At 38.1% G+C, this 18,465-nt stretch overlaps 1 protein-coding gene across 1 annotated transcript in view; it reads right to left on the bottom strand.

Annotated features, from left to right (window-relative positions):
* The window catches only part of PLA2R1 (phospholipase A2 receptor 1), a 178,670-nt gene that overhangs the window by 115,147 nt on the left and 45,058 nt on the right, over window positions 1-18,465 (bottom strand). Inside the window, exons 2-3 of the mRNA XM_074303317.1 lie at window positions 17,197-17,580; window positions 12,499-12,672 (exon numbers count right to left, since the gene is read on the bottom strand). Of these exons, the coding sequence (XP_074159418.1) occupies window positions 12,499-12,672; window positions 17,197-17,580 (558 nt within the window). The remainder of the gene's footprint in view (window positions 1-12,498; window positions 12,673-17,196; window positions 17,581-18,465) is intronic.

Here is an 18,465-nt window from a genome sequence, read left to right as displayed (position 1 = left end):
GTGAAAGTATGATCAATACTGAAAAGGATTTCCAGGGAGACTGTGTCATGGCTCAATAATAGCCCATAGGTGGAAAAAGGAAGAGAGAAAAAAAATTAGGATAAAGGGAAATTTGTTTCTTATGGAACGGGGATTTCACAGGCTACAGTGGAAGGGTTAGGTAGCATTTGATTGAAACTTTGGAGTGAGAGAGTAGAGAAGGATGGGAATAAGGAATTGAGAGGTGGAAAGTAAGGAATGAGATTTGGATGATGACTTACAGGTATATAGAATTATTGGGATGTGATAGGTATGACCAGATGTGAGAAAGTTCATCATTAAGTGAAAACTGCTGCTTCATTTCTCCAAGAAATCTGAAAATTGAATTGGAAACAAGTGCAGCATAATATTGGAGGCACATGGTCATATGATCAGATAGGAGATTCTGCTGGAACTCTATCTTTCCAGAAATCAGCAAGAGTCAGGATCACTAAACGTCTTTATTCTAGATCTTTACCTTCGCCTCCAACGCCCGGTCACGAGTGCAAGTGAGCGTGAGTTCCACCACCCAAGTTTCTCTTGCTCCTCCCACACAAGTCACGTCCCTCTCTTTGTCTCACCAATCAAGTCAGCACAGAACAGCTGGGGAGGGTCAACCTTAAACAAGTTAATAGGGAACCGTCCAATTGGCAATTAGTCTCACGTGCTTCATCATCCAAGTGCATTGCTCAGTTCTAGCCCTTTACATCTCCCGCTTTCTTTTGTTTTAGACCACAGGAGGTCGCGCCATCCCTGACCTTTCAGGGAGATGAGAACCCCAAAAAGGACGTGATCACGCCCCCCCTGACTTCTCAGGAGGGGAGATGAAAGCACTAAAAAGGAGATAATCACGCCCTCCCTGACATCTCAGGAAGGGAGATGAGAAGCACCAAAGAGAAGTGGGGATTTGCTAGCGGGTTTCTGGATTGAAGGGCCTTATTAGAGACAAGTATGCACAAACCCATCAGCATGGGAGTTATTACACAAGCACATAGCAATAACGCAGAGGCTATTAGTGGTGACTCTCCCCACAATCAGTGCAGACTCGATGTGGTGTAACAAACAGGAATTGTACATGCAAATAGTGACATAACAAACAATATAAATCAACATGGTATTGTAAGAGATTTCCAGAAGTCCTAGAAGGAGGGTATGTAGACACCAGACACACATACCCCTTCTTCAGCAACCAAGAAATAGTCCAAAACCAATCTATTGTCCATTGCTTCACTGTTAGGGAATCCAATGATCCCCACAAGTTTTTGAAATCCCACATCAGTCTTTTTATATGTTAGGGAATCCAATGATCCCCACAAGTTTTTGAAGTCCAGCAACAGTCTTATGATGCCTCAGAGAATCCAATGATTCCTGAGGACTTTCAGTCCTACAATAGTCTTATGATGCCTCAGAGAATCCAATGATTCCTGAGGACTTTCAGTCCTACAATAGTCTTATGATGTCTCAGAGAATCCAATGATTCCTGAGGATTTCAGTCCTACAATAGTCTTATGATGTCTCAGAGAATCCAATGATTCCTGAGACTTTCAAGTCCTACAATAGTCTTATGATGTCTCAGAGAATCCAATGATTCCTGAGACTTTCAAGTCCTACAATAGTCTTATGATGTCTCAGAGAATCCAATGATTTCTGAGGATTTTCAAGTCCAACAGTTTTTGATGTCCATGGGTCAAACGCCATAACTGCCAGGTTCTTTCAGTGGTGGGCACAGTCAGCAACGGAACCACCCGATGTTTCTTGGGCCTTCTCCTTCGTTTCAAGGGTCTGCTCTGTCTCTCTCCGATGGACAAGGCGAATACGGCTCGTTGGCACCCATCTGATTCCTTCTCCATCTGTAGAGATACAAGCAAACCCTCTCCCCCAAGCAGTTAACCTATCTGGTCCCTTCCATTCACCACTTTCTGGGTCTCTCCACATCACTTGGCGATTATCTAAAGACAGTGGAGCTGCTCGCACTGGACACTGCCCTTCCGGTGAGTTATAAAACCTGTCTGCTGGAGCCAGTGCATCTTTGTCAAAAATTAAAAAATTAATGGTATAGAGAACTAAATTTAGAAGTTCTCTAGGGTTACCCGTGGCTCCCCCTTTCTTTTGTTTTTGGAGGAGTGTCTTAATATCTCTGTTTCTTCTCTCTACTATTGCCTGCCCTTGAGGATTAAAGGGTATGCCCGTGGTGTGTAAAATCTTATACTGTGCACAAAAGTGTGTAAAATGTTTAGATGTATATGCAGGTCCATTGTCTGTTTTTATTGCTTGTGGCACGCCCATAATTGCAAATGCTTGTATAAGGAATTCAGTGACCACTCGGGCTGTCTCTTTTGCTGCTGGTATTGCAAATGTGAATCCTGAAAAGGTGTCTACCACGACATGGATAAAAGATAGACGACCAAAAGATTTATAATGGGTCACATCCATTTGCCAAATTTCATTAGGTCTCAAACCACGAGGGTTCTTCCCTGGAGGGAGTGTAGGAGCATGGAAAGGAAGGCAAGCTGTACAGGCTTTTACTATGCTCCTAGCTTCTTCTCTTGTTATTCCAAACTGCAAACGTAAAGCTCGGGCAGCCTGATGATATTTAGAATGAGACTCTTGCGCTTCTTGAAATAAAGGAGTACTGGCCAGCATGGTTAGAAGGCTATCTGCCTTTGAATTACCATCAAAAATAGGACCTGGAAGTCCACTATGGGAATGGACATGCAAAATATAAATCTTACCTGGATGCTTTCTCACTTGCTCTTGAAGCTCTTTAAAGAGCTGATATATATTGGAGGCTACAAATTTTATTTGGGCTGTGGCAATTCTTTGTACCACACCTACTGAATAGGCTGAATCAGATATTATATTTATGTCTCCCGGATAATAAGCAAGAGCTAGAATGATTGCATACAATTCATTCTGCTGAGTGGACTGAAAAGGAGTTCTGATTACTCTCTTTATAGTTAAGTCACGAGAATACACAGCGCAAATATTATGTTTGGATGCATCTGTAAAGATAGTTGGTCCTTTAAGAGGAACTTTAGAAACCTTTTCTTCAAGAATCCATTGCCAATTATGTAGCAGTCTGGTTATCTTTAATGGAGACCCGTGTGCAAAATTTGGAGCCATGGCTAATAAAATTTGCCACTCTGGGATGGTTTCGCAGCACACATTAACTTGTGCATTAGTATAAAAGGTATATATCTTATCAGGTCTTGTCCCAGATAATTGTACTGCTCGTTTAATGGCCTTTAATAAAATTCTAGCCACAAGCACTGGGTAAGGAATAAGGCTTTGTTCTGGTTGTGCTGGGAGGTTCACCCACTCTATCACACTGTCTCCTTGATGAAGGACTGCTGTGGGGGCCTCTTGTGTAGCAAAAACTGATATTTCCAAGGGTTTTTGAGTGACTCTTTCAACCACATTGGATAAAGCCAGTTCAACTTGTCTCAAAGCCTCTTGAGCTTCTTTTGTAAGCTGGCGTGGTGAATTTAAAGCACTGTCTCCCCTTAAAATGTCATATAATGGTTGCAATTGACAGGTAGTCAAGCCTAGCACGGGACGCATCCATTGGATATCTCCTATCAATTTCTGGAAGTCATTTAAGGTGTTTAGCTTCTCTGTTCTTAAGGAGAGTTTTTGTACTGTAAGCACCTTAGGATATACTTCATATCCTAAATATTGAAAAGGAGCATGTCTTTGAATCTTTTCTGGAGCTATGTGCAATTTATAATTCCTTAGTGTTTCTATGGTTTTTTGTAGACATGCTTCTAACATTTGTTCCTCAGGTGCACATCCCAATATATCATCCATGTAATGTAATAACATTACTTTTGGAAATGCTTTTCTTACTGGAGTAAGAGCAGCAGCAACATACATTTGACACATAGTAGGGCTGTTTTTCATTCCCTGTGGCAAAACTGTCCATTCATATCTTTTATAAGGCTCAGCTAAGTTAACGCTGGGCACTGAAAAGGCAAATCTTTTCATATCCTCCTTATCTAGAGGGATAGAATAGAAACAATCCTTAATGTCTATAACCCACAGAGGCCATTCTCTAGGCAACTGAGTAGGAGATGGAAGTCCAGGTTGAAGAGTTCCCATAGTTTCCATCTGTTCATTTACCTTTCTTAAATCAGTCAACATCCTCCATTTTCCAGATTTCTTTTTTACAACAAATACTGGGGAATTCCAAGGACTTAGAGAAGGTTGTAAGTGTCCTTGATCAAGTTGTTCCTGTACTATATCTAGTAAGGCCTGAATTTTATTGTTATCTAAGGGCCACTGTTCTATCCACACTGGTGTATCAGTTTTCCATTGGATAGGAACAGGTGAAAGTGTTGGCAGGCCTTCAACAGCAGCCCTGCCTAAAAAACCGAAGTACTCATTTTTAACCCTAATTGTTGTAAAATGTCTCTTCCCCACAGATTGATGGGGATTTTTTCAACTATAAAAGGAGTAAAAACTCCTGTTTCACCTTCAAATACCCATCTTAAAGGGGTAGCACTAACTTCAGCTGCTATTGATCCTCCTACCCCAGACATGTAGGTGTCTGCCTTAGTCTTTGGCCAGTGACTGGGCCAGTTGGCACCTCTAATGACTGTGCGATCTGCACCTGTGTCCACCAGTCCTTCTAATGCTATGCCATTTATATAGATGGTGAGCATAGGTCGGTCAGCTGTCACAGCTGCTGTCCAGTATATTCCTGGGTTTTTCTGCTTGGAGTCCGAACATGGGTGACTGTCACCAGGTTGCTTATTAGGAGTCTGTATCAATAAACCCGATGCTACTACTTCCCCTGGTTGATAAGTCACACATTGTCTCCCTGTGTTAGTGACTGGGATATTATCTACACATTCCCCAGTTTCCCACATCAGTGTATGGATGGACACTGTCTTGTAAGTACTCTCAGGAGGTGAAATGGTCAAGCCTACTGTGCCTGGAGGCAAGGGATCCATAGGTTGGAGAGGAACAGATTTCACCTCTCCAGGGGGTATCTCAATTGTCCCAGCTGCATACAACTCTATCCTCCCTAATTGTAGTCCCTTTCTCCCATCATGTTGCTTCCTGGCTGACTGATTGTGTAATCCCTTTCTCCCCTCAGATGGCTTCCTGGCTGATTGATCATGTCTGGGTATTGGACTTGGAGGCACTCTCTGGGTGTGGCATCGGCTGCCATCATGCCCCAAGTGTTTTTTGCTTGGGGCCCTGGAGCTGGGCCCCTCATCCCGTTTCCCTGAATCAGTCTACACTCTGAGGCCCAATGGAGTCCTCTGTTGCATTTTGGACATGGGGTTTTGGGTCTTGTTCTCCCAGCCTGTCTTCTCACTCTGTCTCTGTGCCAACATTGAGCTTTCAAATGGCCTACTTTACCGCATTGAAAGCATTGACGAGTCTCTCGGGAAACCCCTTGCCAAAAGGGATCCTGTCTCCCCATGTTGGGATCTTGGGAAGTCTGCACCATAGCCTGGCTATAAAAGGTATTTGTGCCCATTGCGGCACAGCGTCTTATGATCTCCTCTAAAGGAGCATCCTTACGTAGTCCTAGTATAATCCTTCTACAAACCTCATTGGCATTGTCTCTAGCAAGTTGCCTCACCAAAGTGTCTGTTACTTCATTTTCACCATTTGCCTGTATGACAGCTGTCTGCAAACGTGCCACAAAATCAGCAAAAGGTTCATTTGGTCCCTGTACAATTTTTGTGTAGGTCTCACCCTTGTAGTTTTTACTGGGGAGAGAAGCCCATGCTTTGATAGCAGCAGCAGAAATTTGCTCAAATGCTGTTATGGAGTAATTAATCTGTACCAAAGCGTCTGCATAAGAACCTATACCCATTAGTAGGTCATAGGTGATGGAAGTATTAGCTGCATTTTGACTATTTTGTTGGGCTTGAATTCTACAGAGCTCAGTAAATTCAGAAAGCCACAACAAATTTTGTCCAGGTTCTAAGCACACTTTTGCAATGACTTTCCAGTCACTAGGGGTTAAGGTTTCATAAGCCAAATTGTGTATTAACATTTTAACATAATCTGATGTAGCCCCAAAGACAGTGCAAGATTTTTTCAGGTTTTTAAGGACATCCATATTAAAAGGAGCATATCTTCTACTCTCTTGACCTGCAGAATTACGCTGTTGAATCACGGGAAAAATTTGAAGTTTGAAATCATTATCTACTTCTTTTCCATTTTCAATTGCTTCAATAAGCCCTCTTTGTAATCTAGTTACAGGAGTGGGCAGTTGTTGGGAGGGGGGGCTCTGTGTGGGAGGAGGGGGGGGCGCTGATGAGGTCACCGCCCCTCCCACTACTCCTCCTCCCTCTGTCCCTGAAGGTGGAGTGGATGTGGGCTGATCAATAATCTGCTCTCTAGGTGGGGTTGAAATTTCTTCAGGACAATCAGAGTCTACACCCTCAGATTCCTCATTCAAATCCCCTTGCCCTCTGGCAATGTCCTGAGTTTGCCTATCTTCTATCTTTTGTTCCTCACGCTTCCTTCTCTGAGCCTTTTTAGAACTCTTCCTTCTTCTAAACTCTTCTTGATAGCTTAAGTCTAATAGAATCAAGTTGTATAGGTAAAATACCTCTGGGAAAATTTGACAATTCCCATTTTTTGAGTAAAATTCTTTCATTTCAAGTCCCACTAGCTTCCATTTATCTATACGTAGTTTTTCTTCATTTAAGAACCAAGGGGACGTGCGAATCAATGAGTGTATGAGATTATTCATTTGTGGGATGGGAACAAGTAAACTTTTCTCATCAATTATCTTAATTATATCCTCTATAGCATTGCTAGATGAGGCAGGGGCTGGGGTTGGAGCAGGGTCAGCTGAGGCCCAGGATTTACCTAACATCTGCCCCATCTCAGTTACTAGAGATTGCTGATTTAGTCCTTAACAAGGTAAGTTCCTTATTTCTATTAGAATACTCACCTAATCTCCTGGTCACAGGAGGACTTCAGTGGAAGTAGGGTGCCAGCCACACGTTGGACGCCAAATGCTGGAACTCTATCTTTCCAGAAATCAGCAAGAGTCAGGATCACTAAACGTCTTTATTCTAGATCTTTACCTTCGCCTCCAACGCCCGGTCACGAGTGCAAGTGAGCGTGAGTTCCACCACCCAAGTTTCTCTTGCTCCTCCCACACAAGTCACGTCCCTCTCTTTGTCTCACCAATCAAGTCAGCACAGAACAGCTGGGGAGGGTCAACCTTAAACAAGTTAATAGGGAACCGTCCAATTGGCAATTAGTCTCACGTGCTTCATCATCCAAGTGCATTGCTCAGTTCTAGCCCTTTACAAGATTCTTCTTCAATATTACCTCCAAAAAGTAGTGATTAGTCAGGGAAGCTTGCAGCATGAAAGAGAAGCAGAATCTTAATAGAAGGAAAATGAAGTTTGGTTCTCCAACAACTTTTCTCTTCTTTTTTTTCTTCAAGGCCCAAAATCAGGAGATAAAATGCCTGAGGTAAGAAGAAAGGTTTCTTCTCTTTGCACTGGAAGTTCTATACATCCAGGTTAGGAGGTGGGGCAGTTACCTTGTTCTAGCACAGATGAAAGTCATTGCTTTAGGGCAGATAGAAGACACTGGCCCAACCCCTTGCCATCTTCCCTCAGGTGGCAGACTGCACCCAGCAGGAAATGAGAGGTTGAAGGCCTTTGGTCAAAAGAATGATTGGCTCCTTTTTTCACCAGAGGAAGCTGAAAGTCAGCAGACTTCTAGAAAGGCAATGTGTCATCAGGCCTGTCCAGGTAAGCTTCCAATTCATTTCTGTCATTGAATATTTCCTATCATGTAGGACATACCAAAGAGTGTATCTTTCTGGAATAATCTTGGAAAAGGACTCCTTAACCTGAGTTCCATCGGCCCCCCAAAAGAGCCTTGGATAGATTTTTTGGGGGGGGTCAAGTGAATTTGGATAGGGGAAAAATTGCATCTTTATTTTCTCTATCTTCTAACTGAAATTGATCATTTCTTTTTATTGTGAAGGAAAGCAATAAGCCACAAATAGTATTAGAAGCACCTGTGACTTTGTTACCCAAAAAAGTCACACATCTTTTCTAATCCCATTATAGTTGTTGCAGTTATCTCAAAATATTGTCTATGCTCATTGTAGCTTTGAAATTACTGTAGTTATCAGATTTGTGACTAGATTTGTGATTGAAGTCTTCCTGTCTACATCAATGTATTCAATATAAATGGCTTCCTTCATAATCCTCTATGTTATATTTTATTTTATGCATTTAAAAAACCTTCTTAGAATAGGTCCATAGAGTTCATCAGATTTCCCAAAGGATTCATGACATTGTAATGATCAAGAATCCTTGATTTAGAGGCTCCAAAGTCACCTGGGCACCATAAGGAAGCATCAAAATAGAACCTCACATATAATAGGTGCTTAATACATGTTTGTTGGATTAATGTGCTTTCCCCTTTCTCTCTGAAAGTAACAGGTCTAAAATGTAAAAGAGCATTGGCCTTTCATGGAAGAAGGATGAAGTTGTTCTACTTTGAATTTTGAGTTTTTATGCTTTATATAATAAAGTAGATAAATTGGCCATGACAAAAACAGACAATTGTGGCAGTTGTATCTTTGCACTCTATTTCTAGCTGTGTTTTTCATACTATACTTATTTTAATAACAGTGCTAATTTATCAACTATACACTAGAGAGCCGCTTCTCCTGCATTTCCCTTAGCAAGCCATTCCTCAAATAGAAAATCTGTAATTTATATTTTCACTGTAAAAATCCCATTTAACACTTGTTCTAGTTCTGATCATTCCCTTTAGCTGGTAGAAACTATTCTGAAGTTCCATTCTCTGTGTGTGTATGTATGTATATATACATACATATATATATATATATATATATATATTTTTTTTTTGGCTGAGGCAATTGGGATTAAGTGACTTGCCCAGGATCATACAGCTAGGAAGAATTAAGTGTCTGAGGCCAGATTTGAACTCAGGTCCTCCTGACTTCAGGGCTGGTGCTCTATCCACTGCACTACCTAGCTGCCCTGTCATCCTCTCCTAATTGCTTTGGTATCTCAATGTTAGTATCTGACTTTCACTCTAGTTCTTGTTATTTAAGTTACTGATGAAAATTTGATCATGCTTTATTAGGTACTAGAAGAAGATGGCAGGTGTTATATTCCTTAAGTTGATGTGCCAAAAATAATTATTACTTGTTGATACTCCAGTCAATTGTGCATCTTCTACACCTATCTAAGATATCTGTTTATTCTAACAAAAAATCTCACAGAGATTTATAAATACTTTTCAACCTCTAAAGAGATACTTATTTTTAACACTACCAAAAAAGTTAGTATCTAAATTTTGCCTATTTAGGCCAATTTTGAAAAACAAAGAAATGCCATTCTACATTCTTGGATTCTTAAAAATCCCTACATACGAGACAAAGGATAAGCATGGACTATTTAAAAAAACACCTTTTATAAGCCATCCTCTGTCATGGATGCCTATTTTTTTCCCATACTAGAAATGCTACATGGCTGAAAATCTTGGAACATTACTATTTTTGGAGAATCAAAGTAGCATTTGACCTAAAGGTCAACAGAATGATGTACAGTGGGTGTGATTAGATGAAGACATATCATTAAGACATCACATAAAACAAAAAAATCAAGGATTTGTTTGGAAAGGGAGGTAGTGCCAACATGAAGTGAGAACAAAAGGGCAAAAAGAGAGAGACAATTTAAGACTACACTGCTACTCTCAACTATTCAAGAAAACAGAGGAAGTCCTTTAGTATGATGAGGAAATAGTCTACAAGGGAACATATAAAAGGGATGGACAAGCATTGCACAAAATGTGAGAGCACGAATGATCTGCAATCTACATGAGAGAAGGGAGTATCCATCCACATCATCGTGCAGGATTGAATTAGATATTTCAAGAATGCAAGCTAACTTTTCTCCCACCCTGTCATTGTCTGCCTCCATGAAGACAATAATTTGCAGAGTCAGGTTTCAGGTGCTGAATTCTTAGATTTATTGGTCACTAGGAACAGAAGGCAACAAGAAAGGAAGAAAACTGAAATTGTAATTTAACACTACAGAAATAAACCTGGCTTACTGATATGAGGGAAAGGTCAAGGAAGCTGGGCTCCAGCAGACTGTCAAACACAGGAAGTTCCTTAGTTGAAGGATGTTAAGCAAACAGCAAATCTGGGGAGGCAAAAGCCCTAGGCACCACAAAGCCACATTCTCCATGTAGGAGATATTAATTGGCTTTAAGTGGCAGAGTTCAGAGACAGGGCCTTCTTGACATCAGGAGAATACAACAGTTTTTAATGCCCTGGAACAGTGTCTACTTTCCAATTGTATGTACAGGCTTCATTTAAAATTTTTTTTATCCAGGCATTCATCCATCCTGATGGAGGGGAACACTGAGATAAATAATACAAAAATGTTATTATTGCAAATATAATTTATTCTTAGTTTAGGAATGAATGACATATGTTTATAGTTGATTTATTCTCCCAAATCACATATTTCTTAGGACGATATTAAATTGGATTTGCATTCCCAGGGTATACACTAACTATACTGCAATTCTGTTTTTTAAACTAGATTATAAACTCCTTTAGCAGTGGGATTGTGTTTTGTACCATTTGGGATCCCCTAGAATATTTAGCACAATGCATTGTACAGATCAAGAACTTAATGTGGTTACATTGACTTTCTGATGGATTGATCCAATAATATAGGAAAGGGATTCAGAAATAGGTTGAATGAATGTCTGTCTTAGGAGCAAAGTTTTCTATATATAATTGTATTCATGGGAAAAATATATTTATTTCTTTTTTGCTGAGGCAATTGGGGTTAAGTGACTTTCCCAGCATCACATAGCTAGGAAGTGTCTGAGACCACATTTGAACTCAGGTCCTCCTGACTTCAGGGCTAGTGCTCTATCCACTGCACCACCTAACTGCCCTAGAAAAATATATTTCAAAGAGCATGAATAAAGGCAGACAACTAAAAACTGACTCACCATATTTGCCTTTATTCTATATTATACATAACATTTTATTTATATTGTATATAATATTTTAAGATTTATAAGATGCTTCATGTGTATTATCTCATCTGATTTGAAGATGATATTTATTCCCATTTTACAAATGAAGAAACTAAGGCTAAAAGAGGATAATCCAGAAATTCACATTTTCTCAATACCCACTGATCCTAGATCACTATTCTTCCTCTGATTGGAGAGGAAAAGGTAGATAGACTCTTCTTAGATTCTCTATTTTGAGGGTACCCAGGACAGCCATCTCATCAATTCTTACATGGATTTCATCATGCTCTCTGAATCCCATCATCCTACAAGATTTTATTAGCCCTGAAATTCATACTTCCCCAGTTATGTGCACTACTTCTTATAATACCTAGCTCTTAGTAAGAACCTGGCACATGGTAGACATTTAATAAATGTTTATTGACTAATGGACTTATTGTGGGGTCAACACAACCAAGTGAATGAGGATTCAGACTGAAGTCTTAAGTGGAGAAGTCCTTTAAACCCTGGGCTTATATTTTTCACTTTACCGTGGATAAAAATAATAAAATAATCTTTAATGGATCAGTAATATAATTATCTGGGAGGGGGGAAATTGTTGAAATACTGAAAGAGGAGATCTTAAGCCCCTAAGAAGGAGTAGCATAAGCTTGAAGCTAGAGCTCATCCTTGGGAAGGTAAATAGCTTTTGAGGATGATCTTGGTCAATATGAATCAGTTACAGTCATGCTAGCTAGATACTAAGAAAAGCTTAGCAAAGAAAATGAGTCTGTAATAATTGGTTTACAGTCTCCAGACTAATTGGAAAGGGACATGCCACTTGGAGAAGCTGACTCAAAGGTGCATTGTGTACCTGGTTGTGATGGTATACATAATCCAGTCAAACACCAAAAGCTTCTCAGAAGTGGGTAGCCAAGGTGATCAAAGTGGGGAAAGAAAAAAATCTAGATTTGGCAAGATTAAAGAAGTCCATGAAAGGAGTGTATTGAAGGAATAAATGTATGTTTCAGGTCTGTTTTGATGTCTCATTAAAGGAAGCTGTTATTAATGAAAGCACTGAGTACTGTAATTTAATGCAGAATAAGACTTACTTGCATAAGGCTCTTAGTTAGAATGTTTAATTAACATCTTCTGAAGCAAAGAAAAACAGGACTATTCTCAAAGGGGATGCTTTTCCTGAGTGACTGGATAAGGGAGAAGAAGGACAACAGATAATATTAAGTTTTGTGGATCTCTAAATTCCAAAGTCTTGCATCATAGCAACCCCAGTATAGAATATTTATGGAGAAATAGGCAAGATAATGGCAATATCCAATTTTACATTAATAGAAGAAATTGTGTAGGCTGCTAAATGTAATTCCCTTAGCTTTTCCCAAGATACAAATAACTTTATATTTATTATTTTTTTCTGTTCCTAATATAAAGGGAATAGTAAATCATCATACTTACTTGGATCCGGGCAGAATCCCCACTTTTCATCTTTTTCATATCGGCTTGTTGTGGCACACCACAGCTGTCCATCTTCTCTGCCTTCTCGGGTACATTCATAATGCCATTGGCCATTATATTGGAAGGGAAACATACATGGCATTCCATGGGAATTTCCTTTAATTGTGTATAATTCTATGCCAGAAAAAAATTTACAGAAGTAAGAAACAATCAAGTAAGCATCCTCTGAATTTCCTTTTTTTTTGGGAAAAAACAAAAACAACAACAACAACAAAAAACATTGCACACTTCTCCAGCCACATATATTTCCTATTCTATAACACTAGCTAATTTTTATCTTGCATTTTGCTAATTGTGGTCAGACACATTGTCTCATTTTATGATCATATGAGCTGTGAGATCATTAGCACAAGTACTATTATCTTCATTTTATAGAAGAGGGAACTGAAACTCAGAAAGATCACAGTATCATAGGATCATAGATTTAGACCTGGAAGGGACTTTAGAAGTCATCAAATCTATCTCCTTCATTTAAAGCTGAGAAAATGGGTCTGAGAAAGGACAAGTGACTTTTCCAAGATCAGCCAACAAGTAGTGGAAGCAATATTGAAATTCATGTGTCCAGACTCCCAAATCCTATATTTTTTCCACTACACTATGCTATTAAAATGAGTATCAGTTCATAAACTTGGAAAAGTCTTAACAAATGATAGTATATAAATGTAATGAAATACTCTAGTGCCCTAAGAAAAACAAAGAGAATGGTTTCAAAGAAGACTTGTATGAACTAAGCTAAATGTAATGAGCAAACCAAAGAAACAATTCATACTATAGTAATATTGTAAAAGTATACAACTTGAAAGACCTAAGAACTTTGATCAGTGTGATGACCAACAGTGACACCAGAGGACCAGTGATGAAATATGTTTGTGGAATGGAGAATAGACATGGCCAATGTAAGAATTAGTTTTGTTTGACTATCTATATGTGTTTACAAGAGTTTTCTGTTTAGTTTTTTTGTTTATGCTCTTTTTTTCCCCCAGGGAAGGGGAGAAAATAAATATTTAACAAATGGGAGAAAATATAATTGAATTAAAAATACATATCCAGTCCTAGGAAACATCTAAAGATTTGCTAAAGCAAGTAACAATTAGCATACTAAACCAAAAGGACAACTGATATCTCACTAAAACATGGGGATCTAAAGAGGAAACTTCTTGTTTTCTCAAAATACTCAATGCTCTCTTCTTGTCGTAAGTATGGCCTGGAGAAAAGTCTTTCTCTGCCTCTAGAGACTTCATGCTATCAGCCAAAGCTTTTTAAATGTAGGGCATTGCTCCAGGAGTTCAGTCAGTCAGTCATCAATAATTTATTAAGTTCTTACTATCAGCCAGGAACTGTGCTAAATGCTGAGGGTACAAAATCAGTCAGTCAGTAACTAATCTAAAGGTAAAACACAGTTCCTACTCCCAAGGAACTCACTCACATTCTAATGGAAGAGACAACATTAAAATAATTAGTACATATAAAATACAAGTTATATAAAATACATGCATACATATACATATTTATGCATCTATCATATATATGGTATAATATATAAATTATGTCTGAAGCTTCACTTTCTTCTGATGCATAAGTTGTTTTGTCTTTTTGTTTGTTTTGTCTCTATGTCCTTCAGATTTAAGTAAATCTTCCTGTAATTCTATTCAATATGGAATGAAATGAATTCTAGAGTTTACTATGCATATAAATGTAGAAATAGAATGAAGAAATTAATTTTAGCATGTCTTTCACTAAATCATTGTCAGTGATATTTTCTACCTTAGTTTGAAAAAAAATATTTGTAACCAGACCTCATTCATTTGGTTTTAGTCAAGAAAAATTATTGTATCTGCCATTTCTTTCAAAATTTCCAGATAAACTATAAAGCTCCCTTTCTTGTCACCTTGCATCCCACCCTCTCATCATTCTCATTAAAATCCACATTTTTTTCTCTAGCATGACTACTTTTGAGAAAATGTAATTATTTACCAAATATTCCCCATATCTCTTTTTTATTTTCCCCCCATACCTCTTGACAAGCATTATGTGCCTCAAGGGATAGGAACTATGTCCTAATAGTCTAGCTATGCTGTAGTTCTTTAGGGACACAGTTGTTTGTTTCAATCTAATTTTCATTCATATTTAGAGAGTTAAATGCTAAAGAGATCCTTTCTATAGATAAATTCTGGGTGTGGGTGGATGACTGAAAGGCATAAAGGTGGGAAGGCATCAAATAAAAGCATCAGTGTACTATTGAGAGGATAGGTGATTCTGCCACCTACAAAGCACCAACTTCACATATACAGTATCATTGTGCAACTTCTGAGGTTCACTGGTCACAGCTCTTTCCTCACTGTTTGCTTATGGAGGGGAAAATCTGGTTTTGGATATCATCCCACAGTCCCAGTCTTTCAGAACTCCCTTTCTTCTATTCCCAAGCCTAAAAGCTAAGTTGTCAAAGCAGAGGAACACTTATTGAGGAGTCACACAATACAGAAACATAATGGACTCTTAGTGGCAAATATAAAGATGCAGAATTTATCAGTGCTTTTGTAACAGCATATCATATGTATTAGCCAGGCTTTGAGTAAGTTGGCTTAGAGATATGTCCCCTACCCTAAGAGGCAGCTTCAGTAGTAGGCTTGGGAAAAAAAGAGAGAGCCCTACACAGAGCCCCCAAAGCTTCTATCAAAGTATTTTTTCCTTTTTTCCCTCTGCTTCATTATTTACTTCTTTTGATATATAAGAATTCTTCCCCCTAGATACTTGGAAATTGTAGTGTAAATGTTAAAATAGACCTAAAGGAAAGCCTCTGGTCCATTGGTAGATTCTCTGTGGATGAACTATGAAAAGACATAAATAAGAGTCAGATAGTCTGGAAAGAAAAGGATAGGCTGCATTGAATATTGATGGGTTTTCTGTATCAATGAGACCACAGATTGACTGACATATTCAAGGATGTATTAATTACTCTTCAATTCTGAAGTAAGCCACAAGAATTTAACAAAGTGATTCCCATAGTCATGGAGTCATACTCATAGACTTAAAGGTCATCTAATTCAATGCTTTCATTTTAAAAATGAAGAAACTAAGATCCAGTGAAATTGTTACTTTCACAGAAAGGAAATAGCAAGGGAAATGAACCAAAATCCTCTGACAATCATCCCAGAAGTTTTTTTTTTTTCCTTTTGGTAGAGAAGTTGGATTGGGTTATTTCTTTTTTCCCTCAATAGTATTTTATTTTTCCTAATACATGTAAAGATAGTTTAGAACATTCAGTTTTGTAAAACTTTGTGTTCCAAAGTTTTGTCCCTCCCTCCTTCATTTCACCTCTACCCAAGATAACAAGCAATATGATATAAGTTAAATATGTGCTATATTTTAAAACATATTTCCATATTATTGTTCCATAAGAAATGATCAGCAGGATAATTTCAGAAAGGCTTAGAGAGACTTACATGAGTTGATCCTAAGCGAAGTGAATAGAACCAAGAGAATATTGTACATAGAAATAACAAGATTATATGATGACCAACTGTGATGAACTTCACTCTTTTCAACAGTGAGGTGATTCTTGGCCAATTCCAGTAGACTTGTGATGGAAAGAGCCATATGCATCCAGAAAGAGGACTATGAGGACATAGTATTTTCACCTTTGTTTTAGTTTTTTTCCTTTTATTTTCTTTCTCATTGTTAGTTTTTTTTTTAACATGAATTTTTTTTGTTTAACCTATGTTGGGTTACTTTCTCTTTAGGGGAACAGATAGGGGGAAGGGAGGAAGAAAAAATTTGGAACACAAGGTTTTGCAAGGATGAAATGTTGAAAACTATTTTTGCATGCATTTTAAAAATAAAAAGCTATTACCAAAAATAAACATATTTCTATATTTGTCATATGCAAGAAAAAAAACATGAGAAAGAAAACAAACAAAAAAATGAAAATACTATGCTTCAAATCCACGTTCAGTCTCTACAATTCACTCTCTAGATGTGATTGGCATTTAAAATCCCAAATCTATTGAAATTGCCTTGAATCACTACATTGCTGAAAAGAGCTAAGTTCATCATAATTGATTATCACATAATCTTCTTGTTATTATAAACAAAACTGTTCTTCTGGTTATGCTTACTTCACTCAGCATCAGTTCATATATAACTTTTCAGGCTTTTTTTTTTTAATAAGCCTGATCATCATTTGTTATAGAACAATAATATTCCATTACATATAACTTAACTTACTCAGCCATTCCCCAGCTGATGGGCATCTACTCCATTTCCAATTCCTGCTACTATGAAAACAGCTGCTACAAATATTTTTTTGCACATTTTTTCTTATCTCTTTCATCCCAGAACTCTTTCTATAGCACCATGCTTCTTCTAAAGACTTTTTTTTCCAATAAGTAAATATGGAACCAAAAAGTAATCAGCATGGCTAATATGCAAATGTGTTTTGTATAACTATACATATTTGATAATTTCTTTGCCTTCCTAATAGATGGGAGTGGAGGGAAGGAGAGAGGAAGAGAATTCTAATTGAAAATAAAATAAAATTGAATTTTTAAAAAGAAAGTAAAGAGTTGTCCAATATTTATAGGAATTGATCAAAATGGGCATTATTTCACATAAGAAAGACATATAAATTCCTGTTTTTACCTTGAAAAGGATGCTCACAGACATCATCACCCCCTGACATATACAGTATCCATTTCTGGGAAGATTGTCTTGTAGTCACCATCAGTTTCCTGTTCTTTACCTCTAGCATATGTTGATAAGGGCCAATTACTGCCTTTCTGTAACAACGCCACCACATGGAAAAATGAGTAGAATCACATTCAAAGAGACCCAGTGGTTGCTCTGGGGCACTGAGGTTTAATCCTAGGCATGTGTTGGTGTTGATGTTAAACAAATGGCGTTTGGAAACCCATTTCCATAACATAGATGTGGTTGGTTGTTTGCAATTCTCCAGGACCAGTCCCAATTTACTTGCTTGGATGCATGTCTTAAGGTCTTCATTTTGGATAATGAATATTCCTTTGCCTGAAAGAAAAAGGAATATTAAGAGTCAGACATTCCATATATATGACAAACTAGAAAAAAATATATATACACATACATATATACATACACACACATATACATAGATGTGTGTGTATACATAAGTGTGTGTGTGTGTATTTCTTTGTAATGACCACTTGATTTCCTGATCCATAGTTTTCCAGTTCTCACAATGATGACTTAATTTTGATCTAAGGGACTGGGGGGAGGGAATCCTCATCTATGGCTCCAGGACCAATGTGGCCCCTAAACAGGAACATACAAGGACCTCTGGATATAAAACCCATTAGCTCAAACATTAAGTTAGCCTTGATACCAATTCCCTTCTGATTTTGTACTTTGGTACTTGCTGTGTTATTTCACTTATCTGACTCTTTGAGACCCCATTTGGAATTTTTCTTGGCAAAGATACTGGAGTAGTTTGCCATTTTCTTCACCAGCTCATTTTTATAGATTAGGAAACTGAGGCAAACAAGGTAAAGTGACTTGCCCAGGGTCACAGAGCTAGTGTCTGATACCAGATTTTAACTCAGAAAGAGAAATCTTACTGATTCCAAGCCCAGCCCTCTCTTCGCTATGCTACTTAGTTGCCTTACTTTGGTACTAAAAATAGGATTATTATGTTTCATCTTGTAACTAACATGTCTCATTTCCTTATTCCAAAATATCATTATTGATTAAATCCATACTTAGACACTGTGCTTGAAACTGGGTCCTTGTCTTGATTCCTATGTCTATATACCCATCTTGGGTCCTTTGCTCCAGAACTAGGGATCTACATGCTCTATGTACCAGAGTTCTGCCTCTGAATTCTAGCTCCTAATAGTGAGGTCTCTGCCATTTGAGTTGAGACCAGAAGCTGTTTGA

Source organism: Sminthopsis crassicaudata, chromosome 3 (assembly GCF_048593235.1).
Source record: "Sminthopsis crassicaudata isolate SCR6 chromosome 3, ASM4859323v1, whole genome shotgun sequence".
Lineage (NCBI taxonomy): Eukaryota > Metazoa > Chordata > Mammalia > Dasyuromorphia > Dasyuridae > Sminthopsis > Sminthopsis crassicaudata.
The sequence above is the reverse complement of the archived record's forward strand: the minus strand, read 5'-3'. Positions and strand labels throughout refer to the sequence as shown.